Source organism: Littorina saxatilis, unplaced genomic scaffold (assembly GCF_037325665.1).
Source record: "Littorina saxatilis isolate snail1 unplaced genomic scaffold, US_GU_Lsax_2.0 scaffold_513, whole genome shotgun sequence".
Taxonomy (NCBI): Eukaryota; Metazoa; Mollusca; class Gastropoda; order Littorinimorpha; family Littorinidae; genus Littorina; species Littorina saxatilis.
In genome coordinates, this window is record NW_027127367.1 from 16,188 (window position 1) to 41,978 (window position 25,791).

The 25,791-nt window shown below is 41.3% G+C and overlaps 1 protein-coding gene across 1 annotated transcript; it reads left to right on the forward strand.

The window, feature by feature from the left end:
* Positions 1–1,862: 1,862 nt before the first annotated feature.
* On the forward strand, positions 1,863–25,791 carry LOC138955809 (uncharacterized). Its single transcript, XM_070327336.1, has 6 exons — positions 1,863–2,087; positions 15,011–16,087; positions 17,135–17,542; positions 18,259–18,422; positions 19,435–19,875; positions 20,226–25,791. The coding sequence occupies exons 2-6, from the start codon at positions 15,032–15,034 to the stop codon at positions 21,010–21,012; spliced, it is 2,856 nt and encodes a 951-aa protein (XP_070183437.1). The 5' UTR covers positions 1,863–2,087; positions 15,011–15,031; the 3' UTR covers positions 21,013–25,791.

Sequence of the window (25,791 nt, forward strand, 5' to 3'; positions counted from 1 at the left end):
CATCAGTTCACTGACAGTGTTATAATGACTAATTTTCAGTGTTGTCCACGGCTTACTAGCGTCAGAAAAAAAATAGCACATGAACCCCTGATAATTGTACTTGAACACCTGATAATTGAATACCATCACTTGATAATTAAACATGAGCACGTCATTATTAAACTATTTTACGTCAAAATTAATACTTTTCAGTTCTGGCTCACTCCAAGATGGATTACGTGAGCCAAAATTGAAAATTAAACTTTATTTGGGGAAGAAAATAAGTCATTTTATTTTTACGGAGAATTGTACTTTTCTCGTGAAAATTGTGACATTTATCAAAATGTGAAATTGAAAGTTGGGCTCTTTTCGTGTGTACATTTGACGTGTTTTGTCTTTTGATTTGTGACAGTTTACGTATATATAGGGTTCAAATCGAAACAACTGAAAACAACTCATTTTGACAGAAGATGTACATACACTGTAATAATTTATAGCCCTGACCTTGGTTTTTTTTCTTGAGTACGATTACTCACTACTATATAAAAGCTGCTTTGATTTCTTTAATTGATAAAACACGTCCACCACCTGCCCCTCAACCAGGCTACCGTGTTGTGCCGTGTCTTTTCGTAAGAAATTAGTGTGGTATGTCTCTCTCTTCCCCTCCTCTCTCCCTCTCTTTCACAACCCTCCCCCACCTCCTCTCTCTCTTTCTGTCTATCCCTCCCCTCTCTCTCTCTCTCTCTCTCTCTCTCTCTCTCTCTCTCTCTCTCTCTCTCTCTCTCTCGCAACGATCCACACTTAACTGACGTATTTTGATTCACTTGTTGTTGACATCAGTGGTGCTATAATTTCCTCCTACTGCTCAGAAACATTTTGATTTGATCCATTTCGTTTGTTACTGGCAGTGCCTGAATGAAAGAAAACACTGTGACCTGCTCCTACCCAACTCCGTTGCAAATAAATAACCCGAGAACAGACTAAAGGTCCTTTTTAAAGGTAATAAAACACGCAGGCACCCCCCCCCCCCCCCCCCCCTCTCCTCTCTCTCTCTCTCTCTCTCTCTCTCTCTCTCTCTCTCTCTCTCTCTCTCTCTCTCTCTCTCTCTCTCTCTCTCTCTCTCTCCCCCCCCCCCTGTTTTGAGCGGGGTTCCTGTTTTCTTGCCTGGACTTGTTTTACGATCATAGCAATGTGAATACAATGGGCGGTTCTGGTGAGGTTATGCCCCTTCTTTCTTTCGGGCTGGTAACAGGCAGAACCTCGCCACAAGATCACACGAGTAAGGAAAAAAACGTGCACTGGTCCCATAGCATGTCGCTTTGGTAACAGTCCCGCGGTGTGTAAGTCGTGTATTTTATACGGTAAAAAGACAATGGTAACAGGCGGAACCTCGCAGCAAGATCCGACAGGAGTTTGTCTCGCGTTACAACCCCAAACTGAAGCGCTCATTGTATTGATTGAGAACCTTTGTTCTCAGGAATAAGGAAATAGTAGTCACTGAGCTTGGCTCCGTGCCGGATATTAAATAACAGAGGAAGATTATAAAAGAACAAAGAAAGAAGGAAACAAAACAACGGCAACAACAGAACAATAAGATAACACACGATTAACTGACCTAACACATCGAGACAAGTTGTCGCTTTATTACATTCTGTACCGTGTCAGTCACTGTAGAGCTTGACTTTGCCGCTTGAGCTCGGCAAATTTATCAGGAGCTGCCACAGATGTGTCTTAGTGCATGTGCCTGTCATGTGTGCGCGCGGCGCAAAGCTTCGCACGGCAAGCACGCGATCAACCCATGATGTGTCCTAGCTTCGTCGACACAAACTATGAAAATATGTGTTGTGTTAAAAACAAGCACACTCTGGCTAAGAGCAGTCACTATAGCGGATCTATGCGTATTGAGCCATGGCGCAAGGTTTCAAAGGAGACCATAGTCTATACTAGGTATGCTAATATTAGCGTGTTCTGCAATGCAATGGTTAGCCGACATTACAGACACTGCGTCGCGGCTTGCTTGCGTCAGCAATGAAAAACAAGGTAGGGCGGACGAACCTTCGACCCGCAGTCATTTTTGTTGCTGACAGATATGGCCACGTCATTGTGAGGTAAGTGGTTTCATTGTCGACTTCTTCAATAGAAATTGTTTAGTACAGAAGACGCCTGTCAGATGAGATTTCAGTTGTGTGAAAATAGAGATTTTTTCAGAAGTCAGAATTGAGGTGACTCACATTGATCCATGTTTTCACAGCTGCACAAGTTTCACTATTGAAACTGAAACTAGATCCTGCTTTGTCGTCACACTGTCGACACTTGAGTCGTCAACTTCCTGAAATGCGTCCGCAATATAAAAAAAGAAAATGCTTCACTGAGTGGTATGTCCCTAAAAGGAAAATTTCCTGCGAGGACGTTAAAGGACCCCCTTTTCTTTCTTTCTGAGTGTTGGGATTCCCACGCATTCAAGTTCAGTTGTTTGTTAACACCGATACCCAATGCAAAGGAAGGGCGAGATTCAGCTACACCGAGAACATGTCAGACAGAAAAGCCACTACTGACGAATGTCAAGACTTCAAACACAGCCACAGTTTCATGTACACTTTCTGAAGTTTATGCTGACACAAAACATACATGAGTGCATACATGTTTGTGTTTGTGTTTGTGTGTGAGTGTGCGCGCACGTGTGTGTGTGTTTGCGCACGTGTGTGTGTGTGTGTGTGTGTGTGTGTGTGTGTTTGTGTGTGTTAGCATATTGATTAACACTGCTACATTCCATATCATATTATTATAAACTTCCCCTTTCGAAGCGTTTTGCACATCTGTGTCTGTGGGTAAACACATGCTTATGAGATTCCTTTATGACACACAATTCTCTTAGAACTTTCGGACACCCGTTTGAATTTTTTAATAATTTTTTTAGCCAGGTTTGAACTTTCTTTTATTTGATATTTTCTTTTTGGGGGCAGTGTTTTTTTGGTGTTTTTATTTATTTTATTTTATTTTAGCCATCGGTTGTTAGTGCTGCTGTTTAAGTTTCCGTCTTTATTTCAGGTTTTTTTAATACATTTTATTGTTGGTGTTCTTGTTCGGACATCAGTCAGTAAGTAAGGCTGTACTTGTTGTAGTGGTGGTAGGTGTATCAATGGATGATGGTTTTCACTGTAATCGATTAAGGAAGTTTTCAATAGCTGATGTACAGTATTAAAGGAAGAAATGTCATTTAAAAGTGGTAATGATCCGTTCACCAGAAACCGATATAAATGTACAATACAGGTCCATGGACCACTGGCCCCCGTAGCGCAGTGGTTAGCGCATCGGGCTGCGGGCCGGGAGGTCGTGGGTTCGAATCTGGGCCATCAGTGAGTCATGTGGGTTTTTCGGGCTATCCATAACATCTTCATCGTTATCATCCTCGTCACATTGATCATCCAAAATAATAAAAAGAACTCCGACAGAAAAAGATGAACACCCTCCTACAATACACTACAACAACAAAACAAACAAATAGAAGCAAAAAATCAACAATGCAAATAACCAACGAATCTCTAAGTAGCAATGTATCTTAAGTGAGGGGAGCAAGGGGAACAACTGCAACTCGTTTGGTCCGTTCTTTTTCATTACTTAAAGGGAGACAACTTCATCCACACAAATTAATTCTTAAAAAAATCGCTCAAGGCGAATTGTTGAATTGCATTTTGATAGTGCTTACGTACTTAAATCTGACAAGTCTACATTGGGACCTGTTAGAGACAGCGGTACTCATTTTCTAAGCTTCCGATGAAGCAAGACCTTGCAGTCTGGAACATACAAACTGATTTGCTGTAGATCCGTCCACATTTTAACATGTTCGTCCTCTTGCATTTCATTCTACGCGCCTCCTTGCCGATAAAGGACTGCTAAGCTTAACTATTATGTTCATTGACGTGTCCCGCGCAGATATGTGAAATTTCACCATTTAAAACGGTCTGGATTCTGCTAAAATTCATACAGAAATGGAGCAGTCGAAACAGTGTGGTATCGCCCCCCCCCCCCCAAAAAAAAAAAAAAAAACCAACCCCGCCTGGATCATAATAAAATTGCCTCCGTGTTGGAGACTATACACAGCATCGCGATCATTGGTTGAGCTAACGAGTCCGGATGCGGAGGCGCACGCTCGATATAACCTTATATAATACAGTCAAACACGCATAAGCCGAACTCGACCGGGGAATGAAAAATTGTTTCGCTTATCCGAGTTTGTGCATATCCGAGTTCGGATAAGCCAAACCTTTCCCGAGAATTTACCCTGCAGTGAGCTTTTTTTTAGGATGTTGAAAATCACTTCGAATCTCTCTCTCTCTCTCTCTCTCTCTCTCTCTCTCTCTCTGTCTCTCTCTCTCTCTCTCTCTCTCTCTCTCTCTCTCTCTCTCTCTCTCTCTCTCTCTCTCTCTCTATGCGCATATGTGTATGTGTGTGTGTGTGTGTGTGTGTGTGTGTTTAAATGAATTTGATCAAAACAGTGACAAGTTACAAGTGCTTTCTTCAGTGGGGCTTTATTAATACCTCAAAGCCAACTGTAAAAATAAATGGTGAAAACAGTGACACATCTCAGAAACAAAACCAAAGATTCCACAAGCAACTACGCTTTTGTTAAAAGGATTTCAAGTAAATCATAATAAATGTAATGTTTAATGAAACCCTCTCCATTTAAAGAAAGAAAAGAAACACAATTAGACAATTTGTCTCTGTGGTCATAAATCAAGATCAAAATCTCCGTAAACATAGAGAATACTACATGGCTTGCTGTGTCGTACCAGATTTGCACGAGTTTTTTTTGTTGTTAATATTGAACTGCGAGCGAAAGCGAGCTGTTCACTATTTGAAAAAGCAACACGAGTACTTACGTGTATTTTACTCAAAATAGTCGAGGCAGCCTAATTGAAGACGCTTGTTTTGGAACCTCGATCTTTTCTAAAGCATCGTGCAATTTATTACGTCAAAGCGAAGAAACGTCACTCTGGAAACTGAGTGTGGCGTGGCGTGTTGGTTCTAAAGAATTCATCGAGGGAAATTAGCGAGCGCATTTTTCTTCTTCTATAATGACGTTTGTCTTGGTGACTTTGGCATCGTAAGCTGGGGAAAAAACAGGTCCCTGCCAGACTTACTTGACATAACCTCATTTACATGATATACACACGTGTGATTTGAACGATTAATATCTCATGAGTGTCTCTCTCACGTATGTAGGATAAATAGATTGTTGGCAAATGTTTTGTTTTGCTGCATGTTTATTGTGGTTTGATCTTCACCACTCGCTCAAAATGAGCACATACATTCCTCAGGATTTGCTCTTCACACAGATCTGTTTCTTCTACACGTCATCAGTTTCCCCGCATAGGCCTACTCAAAAACAGGTGACGTGTTCGTTTCCGTAGCCGTGACGAAATATGTTTATGTTCCTGACGTGTTTTTCAAGCAACAACAAAAAAGAAAAAAGTCTCTCCGACAGTGTTTCAAGTTTGGCTTATCTGTCAAAATCACGTTTGAGATATCCGTGTTTGAGTTAGCTATTTTTTGACAGAGTTTGGCTTATCCGAATTAGAAATAGTCTTACAAAGAGAGGGGTCTGGCGGGGAATTGGTTTTGGTTTCTTATATCCGAGTTTTTTGCTTAAGCGTGTTTCGTTTAGGCGAGTGCAGCTGTATATATATTGTAACGGGGTGAGTCAAGGGCCTCTCAGTGTCATTCTAGTGTTACCGGAAAACCCTCAGACATAGTCCGGTATAAAAAAAAGTACCCCATGAAATAGTGTCTCCGTAGTGACATTGTCGTCACCAAATGTTTACTTGGAGTACATATGTCGTATGAGCAAAATACATTCCAAGGAAATAAGAGAAAAATAAACCTCCCTATACGAAATTTTACTCCCAGTAAAAATACCGTAACGACGAAGATGTGTGTTTGTTTGCTCTGTTCATTCTTGTTGGTGACGTCACGCTACTGCTGTTGCTTCTGTAGTTGGAATGTTTGTTTGTCTGTCTGTCTGTTTGCTTGATTGATTATATGTGTGTGTATGTGTGTGAGTGTGTGTGTGAGTGTGTGTGGGTGTGGGTGTGTGTGTGTGTGTGTGTGTGTGTGTGTGTTTTCGTCCATGTCGTCCACCCGACTCAATAATCACTAGAGTAACTAGCACGATTGATTGGTCAACGGGCGGCGCCTATCCTTGGGGTCAGCCAAATTGCTCAAAATGAAATCAGTGTTGCACAGGGCTAATGAAAGGTTGTTTTGCTATTCTGATAGACACGGGGGGGGGGGGGGGGGGGGGGGATTCGAGGTATCTCATTGGATAGTCTCACACAGCCCTATTTTGGCATTTATTCCATATTTGTACGGAAGTCGTTTAATATTAATATCGTTTATCATTACAACAACAAACTTATTCGCGGTTACGGTGATCACTTCAACTCAAGCAGACGGTCTTTCCGGCATCGCTATCATACAAACGTAGACAAAAGTCTTTTGGTCAGCCTAAATGGAGGAGCAAAAGTTAAAAGCTTTCCAAAGAAACACAACTTAATTTCCGTGCCATCTCTGCCCTTAAAGAAGCAAAAAACAACATACAAACAAACAAACAAACACACAAACAACCAAACAAACACTAAACAAAAAGCAAAGTCATCACTTACTATTGTTTGTTTATTTGTTGCTTAACGTCCAGCCGACTACGCAGAGCCATATCAGGACGAGGAAGGGGGGGATGAAGGGGGCCACTTGTCAAGCGATTCCTGTTTACAAATGCACTAACCCATTACTTGTGTCCCAGCAGGCTTTAGTAAAACTAAATTAATACCTACTGGAAGATTACCAGTTTCCAGTATGTTAAAATAGGCTTAACCTATCTACTGCTGGACTTACATCAGAACACTAACAGATTAAACTATACATGAATCGCGAGACAAGCGGCAAGAGAAGAGATTTTTGGAAAAAATACAGGTGAATGAGCAAGAAGGCAGAAAAAAGAAAAGAATTCATGAAGAAAAAGAGAGCATGACAGGAAAGAGGAACCAAAAATCTACCTAACAGCAAACTAGAAAGCTCCTGCGGTTCCAAAAACAGGAGGGGCCTTTAATTTCATAACCGCAGTGCCCCACTGCGGGACATCACTTACTAGGAGACGTATCATCAGGAATTACCTACAATATAATTATTATGTCCACGTCCAAAAAATACAACAATCAATATTTAGGAAAAAAACCACACAAAGCATAAGACCAACAACAAAATACAACCAAAACATGAAGATCATCTAATTAAAAATGTTTATAATAAAACTGACAAACTCAGCCAACTTCAAGGAAACGCTTTTAAACTTCACACACTTCTATGTTTTGATAATCTCCAATCATGATACGAGTTTGGTTCACTCATGTCAAATATCAAGGTCATAGCAAGGTAAACAAGTCGCGTAAGGCGAAATTACTACATCTAGTCGAGCTGTGGAACTCACAGAATGAAACTGAACGTAGTCCGCCGCTAGTGCAAAAGGCAGTGAAAGTGACGAGCCTGTTTGGCGCGGTAGCGGTTGCGCTGTGCTTCATAGCACGCTTTACTGTACCTCTCTTCGTTTTAACTTTCTGAGCGTGTTTTTAATGCAAACATATCATATCTATATGTTTTTGGAATCAGGAACCGACAAGGAATAAGATGAAATAGTTTTTAAAACGATTTCGGAAATTTAATTTTAATAATAATTTTTATATTTTTAATTTTCAGAGCTTGTTTTTAATCCCAATATAACATATTTATATGTTTTGGGAATCAGGAAATGGTTAAAAATAAGATGAACGTAAATTTGGATCGTTTTATTTTTCAATTTTCAGATTTTTAATGACCAAAGTCATTAATTAATTTTTAAGCCACCAAGCTGAAATGCAATACCGAAGTCCGGCCTTCGTCGAAGATTGCTTTGCCAAAATTTCAATCAATTTGATTGAAAAATGAGGGTGTGACAGTGCCGCCTCAACTTTTACAAAAAGCCGGATATGACGTCATCAAAAGTATTTATCGAAAAAAATCAAAAAAATCCGGGGATATCATTCCCAGGAACTCTCATGTCAAATTTCATAAAGATCGGTCCAGTAGTTTGGTCTGAATCACTCTACACACACACGCACAGACAGACAGACACACACACACATACACCACGACCCTCGTCTCGATTCCCCCTCTATGTTAAAACATTTAGTCAAAACTTGACAAAATGTAAAAAAAAGAAGTATCATTGTTTTGAATGTATTTGGGGCTACGTCTTTGAAACTTCACAAATTTCCAGAGTTTGATAAATTTCACATTTGATACATCGTGGACGTTGTTCACTGGGCATATATTCTGAATAAAAGTAAAACCAGAATATGTGATGTGCTTCATAGTGTTTCTTATTGACTCAAAAGTGACTCGGTGTTTGATTTGAAGCCAGCAGTGTTAATCCGATGCTAGTATCATTCTTTATGGGTTTTGAGCGGGAGCGTATCCGCCAGGGACTTATTATAGCTGTATTTATCATTAAATACCGGTGTATTTATTTTAAATTACAGCTGTAATAGTTATGAGCCAAACGGCTTTCCATAACTTATCGCTGTCCACAGCTGTGTTATTTATAGAGGCAACTGGCTCTGCGGAAAAAGCTCTCTGCACTGGCGCGCTCAGCGCTGGCAGGCACAGAAACTCTGTGTCAGCTGCGAAACAGCCGTGGAAGGTCACATAATCCTGCATACGTATGTATCGTTTCAAAGCTATACTTAAAAAAAACCCATCCAACATTTGATATTTTTTCTATTTTGTGACCTACACACAACCCTGCTGTGACTCTCAAATCTTGATGAGGGTGAACCCGACTTGGGTCACAAATCCTCTAGATAGCACCAGTCCCCTTGAAAGAACCGGTCCCTTTGAAAGCACTAGTTCTCTTAACTACACCAATCACCTTGAAAGCACCGGTCCAATGGAAGAAATGGTCCCTTTAAAAGCACCTGTACCTTTGAAAGCAAATATATCTATATATAGGGGTTGTTCTCTGGAGCTGGGCACCAAACTATGACATGGGAGTCAAAAACTGAACTAACTTCAATTTCATCAACAATGTGTTCATTTGATCTTTGGGACACTGTAAGCATAAAAATATATGAATAAAGCTATTTTTTTAACTTGAAAACAAATCTTACCATTAGCGCAACAACGAAGGGTCAAAATAACATCGTGACATGAGCGAGCAGATAAGAAAGGAAACTTCAAACGGTCGGTTAGTGGCCACGTTACCACGCAACGGTACAACGGGTGCAAAGATATCCTTCCGCAGGAATGATGTGTAGTTTAGTACAAGAGAAGTTCGGTACAAAATCATTTTTATAGAAATAACAGGACAAACAACAATAACATCTCAACAGAAAAAAGGGGAAACCAAATGCTCTGACAGTTTTAAATGGACAGATTGCAAAAACTGTGCATGTTATTTGCTTTTTTCTTGCATTCTACACGCGTGTTACAAAGTGTACTAAGCTAGCGACACTGATAAGTGGGTCAGTGTTGTGCAAAAGAAGTTTTGGCTGCTGTGAAACGACACGTTACAAAGTTGACCACATACAACTATGGTTAATATTTCAGATTGTGTTGGTCTTCTCATAACAGTACTCATGGTACTGAAAATGCATGCGTTTATGCTGAGTTACAAACTGTTCATGGGCTTTTTCGTGTTTCTTTCATTCTGTACGACCTTGATTTTGGTTCATCCAAGAGCATGTCACAAATTACCCGCCATTTTGGCCTCTCGGTTAGACGTATTTGCCCAAATTACGAATACACAAAACGTTTATTTTGTTTAGTAAATAATATATTGTTTATAGCTTTAACATCATCAAGCAACATTCAGAAACACATAAAGAGGCGTAGTAGCGAACAAAACTGTCAAACTTATTATTGCAATCCAACCCAACTCCAGAGAACAACCCATATATATTTGAACTGGTGAAATCCAAACAGGCCAAATATAATTTTCGCTGACGATGGTTTTGGTGGCGTAAACTCACAGAGTGTCATCTGACTTCTACTGGATTTTACCGCACTCTGTGAATCACAGAGAGCCTCTGCCTCATATCTGGGATTGCGCCCCTTTGTTCTCATACGGGTCAACTTTTGCAGTGTCAATGCAAAACATGGGTACTGGTTTAAGTAACCATACATTACCAGATATCAAATAACCAAAGAGAAGTAATCACTCTTTATGCATACGACATGACTGTGTAATAGAGTAAGCGAAAGGTGTACGGAACATTTTCTCCTGGCACCTGAGAGAATAACAAGCATTGAAATAAACAAGCGACTTTCATCCTCATTTCATACATTACTAGTTTACAAGATGACAGCTCTTAAAGTCGTTCAGTTTATTTAAACGAATGAAATTATTGTAAACTCAGCACACACAAATTATTGCGACATAGTTTGCTTCCCAGCTAAAACATTCAGTACATTGTTATTTCATTCAAACTTACTGTGCCATTACAGGCACTCCACTTGCGCATCTGGCACACGTTTTATCTCAAAGATTTATTTAAAAGGGATCACGTGACCGCCGCTCAAATAAGGGTACCCCAAAATCGACCAGACCAAAACGGATGGGACCATTTAAAAATCGTCACAAGATTTGAATAGGCACAACGTACTTGGCAACGTTAACACACGAGGAGAAAGTGACATCAATTATTTACCCAGAACCGGTTGGTGTTTTTTTGTTGCTGCTGGTTTGCGTATTTATTGTGTTATGCCATTCCTACTAATACAGGGGTCGATCGTATACGCTGTCAAAAACGGGAAGCTTTACCTTAATTTTAAGGGGTACCATGATGCAATGTTTTGGAAAGAGGTTTAGAACCTGTCATCGGTTTGTTGAATGACATCCAAACAATTCACGCCTCCATGCCTACAGACAACTAATTGATGCAAATGTAGCAACAGTTTCATTTGCGTATGATTACTGATTTGTTTTATTTTTTATTGGTGAGTAAAGTTTACTCAAGTTGTTATCTTATTCCTTCTGCATGGTAAAGATAAAGATTCGGGTCAAGGTTTAGAAGACTGTATCGATTATGACAGGTGGTTGAGTTTTTATGTTCTTCCGTATGTTATCTCACGAGTAGCAAAACAGTCACTCTACCGAGTTTAACAAGAGATTAGTAAACTCTTAAATAAAAAGAAAACACACCAGTAACCAGGTTAGGTAAGTTTAAATCAAAATAGTAAACTCTGTACACAAAATATTACACCCATTTGTGCACCTCAACTAAAACATTCATTCCCGTGTTATTTCATTCAAACTTGATATGCCATTTAAGGTCCTTCACTTGGCTATCTGGCACACTTGATGGATCATAGATTTCTGTTACAGGTGTCACGTAACCGCCGCAGAAGAAAGGGTACCCTCAAAATTGACCTGACAAAAACGTCAGGTACAAGTTAAAACAAGTCGCGTAAGGCGAAAATACAATATTTAGTCAAGTAGCTGTCGAACTCACAGAATGAAACTGAACGCAATGCCATTTTTCAGCAAGACCGTATACTCGTAGCATCGTCAGTCCACCGCTCATGGCAAGAAGAGCGGGGTAGTAGTTGCGCTAAGAAGGATAGCACGCTTTTCTGTACCTCTCTTCGTTTTAACTTTCTGAGCGTGTTTTTAATCCAAACATATCATATCTATATATTTTTGGAATGAGGAACCGACAAGGAATAAGATGAAAGTGTTTTTAAATTGATTTCGAAAAAAAAATTTTGATAATAATTTTTATATATTTAATTTTCAGAGCTTGTTTTTAATCCGAATATAACATATTTATATGTTTTTGGAATCAGCAAATGATGGAGAATAAGATGAACGTAAATTTGGATCGTTTTATAAATTTTTATTTTTTTTTACAATTTTCCGATTTTTAATGACCAAAGTCATTAATTAATTTTTAAGCCACCAAGCTGAAATGCAATACCGAACCCCGGGCTTCGTCGAAGATTACTTGACCAAAATTTGAACCAATTTGGTTGAAAAATGAGGGCGTGACAGTGCCGCCTCAACTTTCACGAAAAGCCGGATATGACGTCATCAAAGACATTTATCAAAAAAATGAAAAAAACGTTCGGGGATTTCATACCCAGGAACTCTCATGTCAAATTTCATAAAGATCGGTCCAGTAGTTTAGTCTGAATCGCTCTACACACACACACAGACACACACACACACGCACACACGCACACACGCACACACGCACATACACCACGACCCTCGTTTCGATTCCCCCTCGATGTTAAAATATTTAGTCAAAACTTGACTAAATATAAAAAATCGACAAAAATACAAAATAGGCAACTTGGCAACGTTTGCACACGATGAGTAAGTCAAATCAATTATCTATTCAGGACAGGTTGTTTTGTTTAGCTATCTTCTTCTTTTTACATTTAGTCAAGTTTTGACTAAATGTTTTAACATAGAGGGGGGAATCGAGACGAGGGTCGTGGTGTATGTGCGTGTGTGTGTGTGTGTCTGTCTGTGTGTGTGTGTGTGTGTGTAGAGCGATTCAGACTAAACTACTGGACCGATCTTTATGAAATTTGACATGAGAGTTCCTGGGTATGATATCCTCAGACGTTTTTTTCATTTTTTTGATAAATGTCTTTGATGACGTCATATCCGGCTTTTCGTGAAAGTTGAGGCGGCACTGTCACGCCCTCATTTTTCAACCAAACTGGTTGAAATTTTGGTCGGGTAATGTTCGACAAAGCCCGGACTTCGGTATTGCATTTCAGCGTGGTGGCTTAAAAATTAATTAATGACTTTGGTCATTAAAAATCTGAAAATTGTAAAAAAAAACACAATTTTTTATAAAACGATCCAAATTTACATTTATCTTATTCTCCATCATTTGCTGATTCCAAAAACATATAAATATGTTATATTCGGATTAAAAACAAGCTCTGAAAATTAAATATATAAAAATTATTATCAAAATTAAATTTTCCAAATCAATTTAAAAACACTTTCATCTTATTCCTTGTCGGTTCCTGATTCCAAAAACATATAGATATGATATGTTTGGATTAAAAACACGGTCAGAAAGTTAAAACAAAGAGAGGTACAGAAAAGCGTGCTATCCTTCCCAGCGCAACTACTACCCCGCTCTTCTTGTCAATTTCACTGCCTATGCCGTGAGCGGTGGACTACGAGTATACGGTCTTGCTGCGTTGCATTGCGTTCAGTTTCATTCTGTGAGTTCGAGAGCTACTTGACTAAATGTTGTATTTTCGCCTTACGCGACTTGTTATACTATAGGAATCCCTGTACATGGCAATTATCCTCATTGGTTGGTGCGCCTAAGGTCCCTAGAGTGAAAATTAAAGTGTATAGTGTACCTATGAAAATACAAACAGGGGTGATTGGTAGGCAAGGTACTGCTTTACGTGATTCACCCTTGCGCCCAGTTGCAGGCCCAGGGCTGTGGGGCTAGTCTATCACCCAGTGCTACCTTGCCCAACAACTGGGCTCCGACGGAACAATACAAACAGGACGAACAAAATGGAGCAGAGTGATAGATTCATTCTGATATACTGATTTCTTATGGGACGGGAGAGATGGAAAGGGGGGATGGGTCTGGAGAGGGTGAATCTAGTGTGGAGGGGGGGGGGGGGCAGACAGGGATTTGGTTTTGACAAGAGGGTGCTCATGGACTGGCTCCTCTGAGACAGGCCTCATTGATTGTCCAGAAGCGGATCGCGGATGGAAAGAACGACGTTATGTGGGAGTCAGTGCGGGACTGGGGGACCTGTAGTCCGGTAGTGTGCCTCCTGGTGGATCTTGGGACCGGTGTCAGGGTGCCTTCCCTTGAAGCTACCTCGACCATCTGCCACTCTTCTGACGTGGGTCCCAGATTGAGGCAGCATACTCCAAGACTGGTCTCACCAGTCCCATGTAGCAGGTGGTCTGAACAGGATGGGGCAGCCCCTGAGGTTTCGGTAAAGAAAGCCACTGGTCTTGTTCGCCTTTGCTGTGGTGACCTGAGTGCATAACATCTGAGTACAAACTTGTAGTGATCCACAATTCTACCCAAGGTAAGTCTCGAATGTAGACTTTAGATCCTAAAAGTTGCAAAGCAATCCATTCAGTCATTGCTGAAATACAGCGCTTTTTGTTATGGTACCCCTCAAAGTGAACGCAAAAACCTCTCGTTTTCTACTGCTCATGTGCTCCACATCTGCATCAGTAGAAATGACATAATGCAAGTTAGCGAAATAAAACAACCTGTTCTGGACCAATAATTAATTTGGCTTTCTCTCCATATGTAAACGTTAACAATTTGCGCCTATTCTATAGTTTTGTCGGTTTTTTAATTGGTACCTGACATTTTTGTCAGGTCGATTTTTGGGGTACCCTACCTTACTTCGGCGACGGTCACGTGACACCCATGACAGAAATCTTTGATCCGAAAGATGCGTCAGATAGCTAAATGGAGGGCCTTTAATGGCATAATTATGCAGAAAATGACACGGGAATGAATGTTTTGGTTGAGGTACTAAAATGGGTGCACTTATGATTGTTTATTTGAATATATACGACATAAGAGAACACAAACAATCACACACATACACACACTAACACACACACGCACACACACGCACACACACACACACACACGCACACACACACACACACACACACACACATACAGCCCAGGTGCTTTCTGCGCACAGAGTTAAAAAAAATCTCGTAAAAGGCAAGGGTGCCATTCATAAAAAAATGTCCTACTCACCTCAGAAAGCAATAACGGTTTTTATTGTTGGTATGTGATCAAGTGGAAGGATGGTGTTATCCCAGGGTAAAGCCTGGCTAGATCTGAGACGGTGAGGAGTGGGCCTATAACATGACCAAAGAAATACTGCAACAATAAAACAGACATCAACATTACAGGACATAATTATATAATTCTATTCTTTTAACGTGAAATGTTACCTTTTTCTGTTTCAGGTTGACATAAAACTCACAACCATGGCCGATCACGCGCAAGGTTCACATCTAATTGTTGACCAGGTTACTTTTGAACAAGTCAAGGAGATATTGCAACGAGAAACAAAGAAACAGTTCCCAAACATTCTAAGTACATCACACTTTGTGCCACCACCAAGCCCATTGTCTTGCAAGCAGTCGGAGTCCTTGGCATCGGCTCCTCCCCCTGACTGTACAGCTGGGCCCGACGACAGCGAAGACGTTCAAAGTGGATCTTATAAAAGCCTATACTGTAATACGGGCCCTCTAAATACGTATATCCGCCATAGAAACGGGCGCTCAGCTTATAAACAACATCAACACACTACGTGTGGTAAATATACAGAGTCCTCTGTACTTTGTGACGAAGAGCATGGCCATATGGACAGCTCCGATTGTAAAGACATTGACATAGACCTGAGCAGAAATTCAACCTATCCAGAAGCCGTCATTGACTGTTGTTGTCATTTGCCATGTCGTTGCAGTGTCCCGGAACCCTGTAAATTGACTGACTCTTGTGAAAGCGATCCGACAGCCACACACAAAGGTCAAATGAGAAATCAAACGAACAATAGCAATACGAGTTGTGAATATCACAAATATTCAACTCAACCAACAACACGACGATGTTCCGACGCCATTCAGTGTGCAGAGGACATAATTATGACCTCAGATACAGGTCAGAGCGAAGAACTAGCTTTCCGCCTTGGCGGTAACAATACCACATGTCGTACTGACCTTAACACATCCAGTTTCAAGACAAAAGATGGAGCCCTTCTTTTGACAACAGAAGAAGGCGACAACGTGATGAGGGATCAATGGGTAAACAGCGAATCCTATGTGTCGAAAAGTGATAGGGTAGTCTGCCTAAACCGTAACAAGTCAGCTGTCCTAGATTCACAAGTTTTACCTTCAAAACAACAACACAAGGAAACATTAACCAAAGTATCGGTTTCTGACCAATCCGAAAGACCCCCAGCACCATTGCAAGACAGTGATGTGAGGGATGAAGAAACACAGCAACAAGTACTACGGTGTCTTAATAAGTTGACAGGAGAGGTATTTCTACACGTTGTGTGTGGATGTCATGTATGCCTATCTTTCTGTCTGTCTGTCTGTCTGTCTGTCTGTCTGTCTGTCTGTCTGTCTGTCTGTCTGTCTGTCTGTATGTCTGTCTGTCTGTCTGTTTGTCTGTCTTTCTTGTTTGACTGACTGTCTGTCTGTCTGTCTGTCTGTCTGTCCTTTTTTCTCTTTTCTCTTTTTGGCCATTTAAACAGAGCATTTACTTAAAGAACAAAAGTTAGGTAGAATGAAAACTATCTATATGCAGAGTGAACATTCTTGTTTTGTGAAGAATATTTATTCATAATCCATTTATTATACTCTCGTCTTCTTAGAATCCTTGAAAGGGTTCACTTTAAAGTTAAGTTCCGCTCGAAACGCACTCGCGAAAGAAACGTTCGTTGTACGCAAACAGCTTCGTGGTAATTTTAACAATGACTAACTTCGAATCGACTTCAAATAAAAAAAAGATAGATAGAAGAATAAAGCCGTTTGCAAAATAATGTTTTGGGGTGGTTTACTTGAACAATACTACTTGAATAGTCTTTTTACTGACAATTTCAACAACAAAAATAATGGCTTTTTACATAACTTGAAAGGGGGGCGTGTTGGCTACGTATAACTCACCTTGCATCAGCATACAATAGACGAATTCCGGACAATTACTCTGTCGGGTGTGTATGTGTTTTGACAGAGTGAATACCCTTCCTTTTAATGAGACAAACAATCCATATCCACTCCTACATTTTCCCTCGTGCCACGATTGGCAAGTCACTAAAGCGATGGGATTTGTCTGAAACAGTGACATAGACAGGAGCCTTATGGATTTGTTGTCCCACTAAAAGGAAGGATATTCACTCTTTCACAACGCATGCAAACCCGACAGAGTTATTACCGAACATCATCTATTCTTGCACCCCCCCCCCCCCCACCGACAGAACTAATTTTCGTGGAGAAATGATTGATGATGACCATTTCTGTTTTAACATCATGTACTTTCTCTGGCTCTACTGAACAGTGCCGTCTGTTTTTCTTGTATTACAGGTGATGTTCGTACTCTCGCAGTTCAATTTTAGGTCCTATCTCAGCAACCCTGAGTACGCTGACGCTGTTGCTGATCTCCCGAGACCAGTTGGTTTAAAAAGTCAGAACAAGCACAGAGGAGACTTTGACATTCTTATCATTCACAGAGAGTACGGTATTATAGTGGCGGAAATCAAGTCAGTGGGAAACAACTTTTCCACGATTCAAATGCCGGAGGACAAGCAAGATGAGATGGTGGCTAAAAGAATTCAGCAGTCCATCAAACAGCTCTACAAGGCTGATGATGTTTTAAATCACTTGCTTTCCGATGTCTCTACCAAACTGACGATAAAGAAAACAGTGATGCTGCCAAACATCGACAATGTTCAGCTGACGCGAGTTTTGTTAAATAGTCCGGAGCTGAAAACGGTATGGAGAGTGAGAGAGAGAGAGAGAGAGAGAGAGAGAGAGAGAGAGAGAGAGAGAGAGAGAGAGAGAGAGAGAGAGAGTGAGTGAGAGAGAGAAAGACAGACAGAGACAGACAGACAGACAGACAGATAGACAGACAGATAGATAGACAGACAGATAGATAGACAGACAGACAGACAGACAGAAACAGAGAGAGAGAGACAGAGAGAGAGACAGAGAGAGACAGCGACAGAGAGACAGCGACAGAGAGAGAGAGACAGCAGTATGGATAGTGAGAGACAGAGACAGAGACAGATAGACAGACAGATTGACAGGCAGACAGACAGATAGACAGACAGAAAGACAGGCAGACATACAGACAAACAGACAGACAGAAACAGAGAGAGAGAGAGAGAGACAGCAACAGAGAGAGAGAGAGAGAGAGAGACATAGAGAGAGAGACAGCGACAGAGAGAGAGAGAGACAGCGACAGAGAGAGAGGCAGCGACAGAGAGAGAGAGACAGCGACACTGAGAGAGAGACAGAGAGCGCCTGTGTTTTTTCATCCCCTGTCATTTCATGAGATTTGACTGGAACATGATTGTGTTCTAGCTGTGCAGTGCAGTGATTACCAATTCCCGTTCAAATTGTGCTTTAAACCGGAGGTGTATTTGTTGTTTGTCTTCCACATTTCTCCTTCTCTCCAAAATACTCAACAGTTTTCTTTTCAATTTCAGAATCTTAGTTCATGCATTGGCATTCCGATGTCTGAAGACCCAAGGTGTTACTGTTTAACGGCAAATGACATGAACGATCCCACTGGTTGGTGGCAGCAGCGAGTTGCCAGTGCTGACATACCTCCTGTTATGACAGATTCCCTCTATCTGGATCTTGTCTCACGGTATGTGTATCAAACTTTGGAATAAAGACTGGTTCGTTATTATGGCCGCATGGGTAAATACATGTATGAACTGCGTGAAAAGGGTGTGTTTGTTTTTTCACACCTATCGGTGAATTATAATGTTGAAAACCATGAGTGAATTAATTTATTATTTTTAAGCAGTTTTGACGTGCAGTTTCTACTCGTTAAGTAATTTTAAGTAAACTGTAATGAAGTTCTCCTCCTCTTCCTCTTTCTTCTTCTTCTTCTTCTTCTTCTTCTTTTTCTTCTTCTTCTTCTTCTTCTTCTTCTTCTTCTTCTTCTTCTTAGAATTATCATAATTATTATAATTATTATTAAGCTTTGCTGGCTAAATTATTACCTCTGGTCTGGTTTCGAATACTGCACGTTTGCTTGAATTTGGTCACAAGACGGCGAGTTTTGAAAGAATGTCTGCTATGTGCTACAGCGACTCGTTCCTCCAAGTCTGTTATCATTAGTTATCAACACCCAGCTTCCCTATGCCCACAGGCTAATTTACAGGCCGTCTCCAATTTCACACGATGACACGAAAGTGAACGAAACAGTGACTTCCCCTTTTTTCTCGGTCCAGTAATCAGAGATACCACCATACTACTGCTTATCTAAACAGTTCCAGAGACTTGTTGGATAGAGGGTGTGAGTGTCAGTTGCGCATCTGGAGGTCATTAATCAAATCTTCGTACTCGCAGAAAAATTCCTCCCGATCTTCGCCTTTAAACGTTCATCACATGGCCTCCGCCTAATATGATCCCTCTAAAATGCAGCGGAACTAGTCAAAACATCAGCGTTGGGCATTTCACTTTCCTCACTCAAAGGACACGGATCAATGTCACCAACCCAGTTAATAACCACATCAATGCCGTGGTGTTGTCTATAATTTAGCAAAACACAAATATTAATCTGGTTAGAAAAACAATTGGGACCAAATTGAAAATGGGTACATTTTTTGTTTTGGACCACCTTGTATGTGTTTTCCTCGTACTGTGTGCAGTTTTGCTGGCCCCGCCACTACCGTCACAGTGCAGTGCAACAGTCCAACTCCTCAAAAGGTCCTGCAAAGTGAAGACTCACGAGAACAGGGGCCTGTGGGAAGAACAAGAGCAAAAGCCAAACGTACATCAAACACTTCATTGGTCCATTTTGTGGGTCCTCCAGGAACAGGGAAGAAAGCACAGCTAATCAGAAAAGGTACAAAGCTGTTGCAGCGCGGCTATGACGTGCATGTGTTGAGCAGCTGGCGCCGAAGCCGATCAACATCACGGGTGATTGCAGAGCGATTAAAAGAAACGGCAGTCACAGGAACCCAAGAAAAAGTGCACTTGCACGAGATTTGTCTTGAACATAGTACAGCTGACCAGGCAAAGGAATCACTCGCCAGAGCGGTGGAGGAAAGGACTCTTGTCATCATAGCCTATGACGTCTGTGATAATGGGTGAGGCCCGCAATGAATTGATGTAAAAAGAAAAAGGAATCCAAGGATCTGTCTGCCTGTATGCCTGTCTGTCAGTCTCTCTGTGTCGCTCTGTCTCTCTGTTTGTCGATCTGATTGTCGATTTGTGTTTGTCTGACTGTCTGTCTGCCTGTCTGTCTCTGTCTCTCCCTATGTCTTTCTCACTCTTTTCTTTCTTTTATTTCACACACACACACACACACACACACACACACACACACACACACACACACACACACACACACACACACACACACACACACACACACACACACACACACACACACACACACACACATGAAGTCTAACTAAACTGTTCTTTGTGCGTGCAGACATACGGCGTCACTTATTCAGTGGCTTCATCAGAAAGTCCCTAATCTTCATTTCTACGCGGCTTCGTGTTCGAAAGGAAATCTACCACTCTTAAAAACGGAATATATGTCCAACCCGGTGCGTTCGCAACCAGCACCGACGAGGTCAGTGTTGCGTGCATCGATCAAGGCCCGCGCAAAGAATGCAACTGTTCCAACTGAGTTATCTGCACAGCAATCTCACCGTCAGCAAGAAAGGTACACATTAAACACCCCTGCTGTTCCTGCAAGTCATGATGATCGTTTTCATCCAATGGGTCCTCAACGCTTTGTTCTAGGACCACCAATACCTCCAGGTATCCCGGGTGTCTACCCATCTCTACATTGGGCTGCTTGGCAACCAATTTCACCACCCCCACATTTCTCTTCATCGCATCTGATATTACCAACACAAGATCTCCATTCACCGCCACGTGCGCACAAGACCCAACATGTTTCACCACGACCCGAACATGTATGGCCATTGCATCACCTGCCACCTTCACAACTGGCTAGAACCAACATAGAGGACAACTCAGCGTTTAAACGTGTTTCACCTTCAAAGCCTCAACCACAGTGGGCTTCCACGCCATTGCAGGGTGATCAGATCGTGCATTATGGAGTACGTTCAAGCGCATTTAAACCAAAAGGCCAATCACTAAGACCATGCAAAAGTGATGTGTTGACGGAACGCGCCAGAACCCGGGATTGGGATCTCGACCCAAACATTGTCGATGCAGGTGACCAGTTTGAGTATATGACGTTTTGAAGTGGTGACCTGGTGTGAAGTTCCTGTGCTGGTTTCTCAGTGCTCCTCGGATGCACATGGAGTACTTGATGCAGGACCGACTGCTTAGTGCTTGGTAGCAGCGATCACAGACCGGTTCTTCTCAATGTCACCGAGCATTCTCACAGAACTAAGGTATCCACCTACCTGGAATTTCAAGAGCGCAAATTAGAATCTCTTCAGAGGCTCACTGACAACACCACAGGAGCAGTGACCTTCTTCGAGAGCAGTGTTGACAAGGATGCATCCATGGTTACCACAGCAGTGCTTGACGCAAGGAAGAGAGCCACACTGATTGTCAGACGGCGTGACTACACTGCGCACGCTTGATAGACTGCACACATAACCGAATGATCCCCGAGAGAGCATGCCTCCGAAGACGCCCGGAGCAGCATGCTGAAAATACAGCAGATCCGTTCAAGCTAGCAAGAAAATATAGCATCCTTGAATATGGAGGAAGATACAAAGTCTGGCACTTGACAAAAGTGCTGAACCTGCAAAAGAGTCAAACTACTCCACAAACATAAGCAGGAACACTAACAGGCAAAGGAGCCGGCAAAGTCAAAGCTAGAGCCTATCAAGCAGAACTTGTAGTGGAACGCCAAACAGTGGAGTGTCAGGAGAGAAACCAAGGTGATTCAGAACACACTAGAGGCAGAAATGGGGCCTTGCATGGCCGAACGTTGGACCTCCAATGAGCCAAATGATGCCGTGAACAGATATAAATCAGAAGAAGCCGCCTAGCTCTAAGTGTTCAAACACCTTGGGCAGAGAACAAAACGATTCCCTCTGGCCATGCAATTACGTCCAAAGCTGGCTAAAAGGCAAAATTACAACCTGCAAAAAAGAAGGTCTCAATCAAGCCCATCCTGGAAAATGGTAAGGACTTGTACTGGTACATCAGCCTCTTCAGCAATTATGGTCAACAAGGCCGGACTCCTTTGGCATCATATAGGTCCAAGTCAATTCTCACCAATATAACCCAGATAGGTTATATGCAACTTCAAAGCACTAAGGATCAGCATGCCTATCTGACACAATATATCAACATCTCTTTTCAAGAAAGTCGTAGTAGTATTGTTTGACTTGCACAAGGTCTTTGACACTTACTGTATGGAAGATGGCACTTCTCTTCAAACTCCTCCAGACAAGGGTCTGAGACAAGATGTTCGACTGGTTGCATGATTTAATGTTCAGATAAACAACAAAAGTGAATGTAAACGGAACAACCAGTAATCTTGTTCGGGTGAAAAGGGGAGGCATCGTTTCTCCCACTCTCTTTCCATAGTCTACATAGTTATACAGCATTTTTTCCAAATTCCCTAGGCATATCCTGAACAAGGTATTCCCACGGCGTAGATGATTTGGCAGTGTAGAGCGGCTCTGAACATACAACGACTTAGTCTACAGAATCCAGATGACAATTGCCCGAGTCCGGGAGTGTACCTGGCAGTGGTTCACCAACTGAATAAAACCATTTTTAACTGCACACTCTTCTCCCTCTCAACAGTAAACAAAACTCCCTTGTACAAATAACCCCACATCAACTTACCTACTCTCCTTGGAGTGACCCTGGATACACGACTGATGTGGAAACCTCACATGGAAGAAATGGCACAGAAACAAAATAACAATAGAAACAAAATGGCATGAACTTGATGGGCACAAACCAAATCATCTTGAGACAGGGTATATAAGACACACTGTTCGACCCATCAGAGCTCTCCACAGACACGACGCAATAAACATGAAAAGAACGGGTCCCGGGGCGCACCACATTATGTTACCACTGTAATCGTGTTCTTTTTTCCCCATACAGAATGGACAAGAACGTACATTTGGCTGGATTTCGAAGGCGAGAAAATGTTCTGTCAGATCTGTACGGATACAAATTTACGATGTGAATGTAACCGATAGCACAAATAACGTTTTGTGAAGGTCTCGCTTACAAGCTGTTTTCTGGTCTTGGAACTCTCTAAGTTACACAAATAAAAACAGAACAACATACAAATCAGAAATGAAAAAACAATCAGCAAGCAAACAAAACATGCTGCATGTTGATTGAGGTTATAAAGAGATCGACAATAACATTCACACGATTCCCACGCTGACAATAATGCCTGCAATGATTATGGTGGTGACAATGATGATGATGATGATGATGATGATGATGATGATGATGATGATGATATGCCTTTGACATGAATTTACACTGAGCATAACATGTTTTTTTCTGCGTGGCCGTGTTTTTGTACAGTTCGTTTTTAAAGTGAAGACCAATACTGCAAATCATTTCTTAGAAGGAGTGGTAAGTGGTTTTTGTAGCAACATGTATCATGGTATATAGTTATCATTTACACGTGTAGCTCGTTCCGTTAAAGTCCGGATTACAGGGTGATTCTTTTCCGATTGCATGAAACCGTTATTCTCGTTACTTGTTCAAAGATCCTTTTTGCATCTCACAAGTCAAGATTTTATCACTTGCTCAATTGTTCTTTATTCTTCAATGCCATAAGTGTCTTACAAATTAGTATGCATTACTTCTGAAATGTCCTTTGTGCTTTTCAAATATCACGATGTTATCATTTGAAGAAAAATATATTTACGCTTCTCACAAATCAAGATGTTTTCTGGATAATAACAGTTAATCATGACCCCCCGTGGGTTAGGGGGAAGAATTTACCCGATGCTCCCCAGCATGTCGTAAGAGGCGACAAACGGATTCTGTTTCTCCTTTTACCCTTGTTAAGTGTTTCTTGTATAGAATATAGTCAATTTTTGTAAAGATTTTAGTCAAGCAGTATGTAAGAAATGTTAAGTCCTTTGTACTGGAAACTTGCATTCTCCCAGTAAGGTCATATATTGTACTACGTTGCAAGCCCCTGGAGCAAATTTTTGATTAGTGCTTTTGTGAACAAGAAACAATTGACAAGTGGCTCTATCCCCTCTCCCCCCTTTCCCCGTCGCGATATAACCTTCGTGGTTGAAAACGACGTTAAACACCAAATAAAGAAAGAACAGTTAATCATGGCGCACCGAAAACAACCAATGTGTTGGATTTTTCCACCACACTCAAGCCATTGTTTCAGTGCCCTCAGCCGCTAGAACACATTATATTCGGTGTGTATACAGTCATTGTCTGTAAATAGAAAATTGACCCTTTCGGCTGCAAACCAAGCTGTGTTGGCAAAAAACAAATTATCGACTGAAGATGAGGAGGCTGCTTCGTGGATATATTGTGAGAATATAAAAATATATATGTAGTTGTAAATACATGATTATTGCCACACACAAAATAGTGTTACAGCAGATGAGGGATGTTAGTGGTTTTTTTTAAATTTCAGCATCTTGTGTAATCAGTCGCTCAGGTTGTATGTGTTGACGCCATCAACATCTGCACAAGAATGTGCGTGCCGTGCCCTCCCTCTGCCATGTGGAGAGGCAGAACAAGATTCAGCCCACATCCTACAGGATTCCAAGAAAAGCTGCACGGTCCCGTGAAGGCTCTGCAGGAGACCACCAGCTTCATCCCCAGAGCTGGAATCCGAGTGTTAAAGGCGATCGACAAGAAGAAGAAGAGGATGACATTCGTTTGGGTCGATGTTGACCCAGTGTTATGAAATTATGACCGATCGTTGCTCATGTATTGTTATGACTTCATGAACTTTTTCATGACTTAATGAACTTTTTTCATTAACATTTGTTTCTGTATTCCTTCAACTGCATTGTGTGGTTTGTGCTGGTGCGATTTAAAGGTTTGAAATATGAGGTAACGGCCGGAACGCATTGAATCTTTTAGTTTACATTCAGACCTGTAGATATTCTTATTTTCAGTGGGTTAAAGGCTTCCATTACTCTTTTAATGCATTTTATTGTGTTTCTTTTTTTTGTTCTATGAGCTAGTATATTACTGGTTTTCACTTTATTATTGTAAATGTGAGCTTGTGGCTGAACGACAGTTACAGTACACTTGTACTTTTGGCAATCCGTTTGAACTCGTGAACTCGTGGTACCTCTGTGCTATCGAGGATTTAAACCTGTACTATCGGGGATCCACTAAGGTTTCCGAGACTGTGTTTTGTCTGTATTAAAATGGTCTGGCGGAAGAGCCGATCCTTTACTGATTTGCATAGGTAAAATGATTGCTTTTTGGTACCCGACACCCCTCTGAGTTGAATTTGTTTTAACCATGTGACGTAGGCACGCGGGATGTTGTGGGTTGGGGCAATTACTTTTCGCTGGTGCTTCGAACAGAACAGACGTGTCGAGTGAGCGGTCGCGTGGCAGGTTTGCTGCGAGCAGAAAGGGAACAGTAATGTGACTTTTCTGAGACGGGTATGTTATTTATATGCTATTCTTTTTTATATAATGGGTAAAACAGCGTTAAAGTATGCGGGTTGTGACCTGCTTTGGGAGGATTTATTTGAATGTTCAAGTAGATTGTTTTGTGAGTTGAATGTTTGGGAAAACTTTTGTTTATTGAATGTTTTAGAAAACCGTTTGAGTGTTTGAGAGAACTGTATTGTAGGCATGTTATTTGGAAGGAATGATGTGTTTTGTTGTTGTTAAAGGATTTAGTTTGTGGTGGTTGAAATTGTTGAGTTGTTTATGTATGCTTATGACGTGCATTCTGTGATTTACAGAATGGCGGAATGTGCGACGGGGTTTCGTTAGAGGGGTTCAGTTAGGTTTCGTTAGAGGGGTTCAGTTAGGTTTCGTTAGAGGGGTTCAGTTAGGTTTCGTTAGACGAGGTTTTAGTTA

Excerpts from the sequence above, each read along its gene's own strand:
- LOC138955809 (XM_070327336.1), top strand. The coding sequence starts at position 15,032 with ATGGCCGATCACGCGCAAGGTTCACATCTAATTGTTGACCAGGTTACT. Across the intron at positions 16,088-17,134 it reads TTAATAAGTTGACAGGAGAG|GTGATGTTCGTACTCTCGCA; the intron begins GTATTTCTACAC and ends CTTGTATTACAG. Across the intron at positions 19,876-20,225 it reads TATGACGTCTGTGATAATGG|ACATACGGCGTCACTTATTC; the intron begins GTGAGGCCCGCA and ends TTGTGCGTGCAG.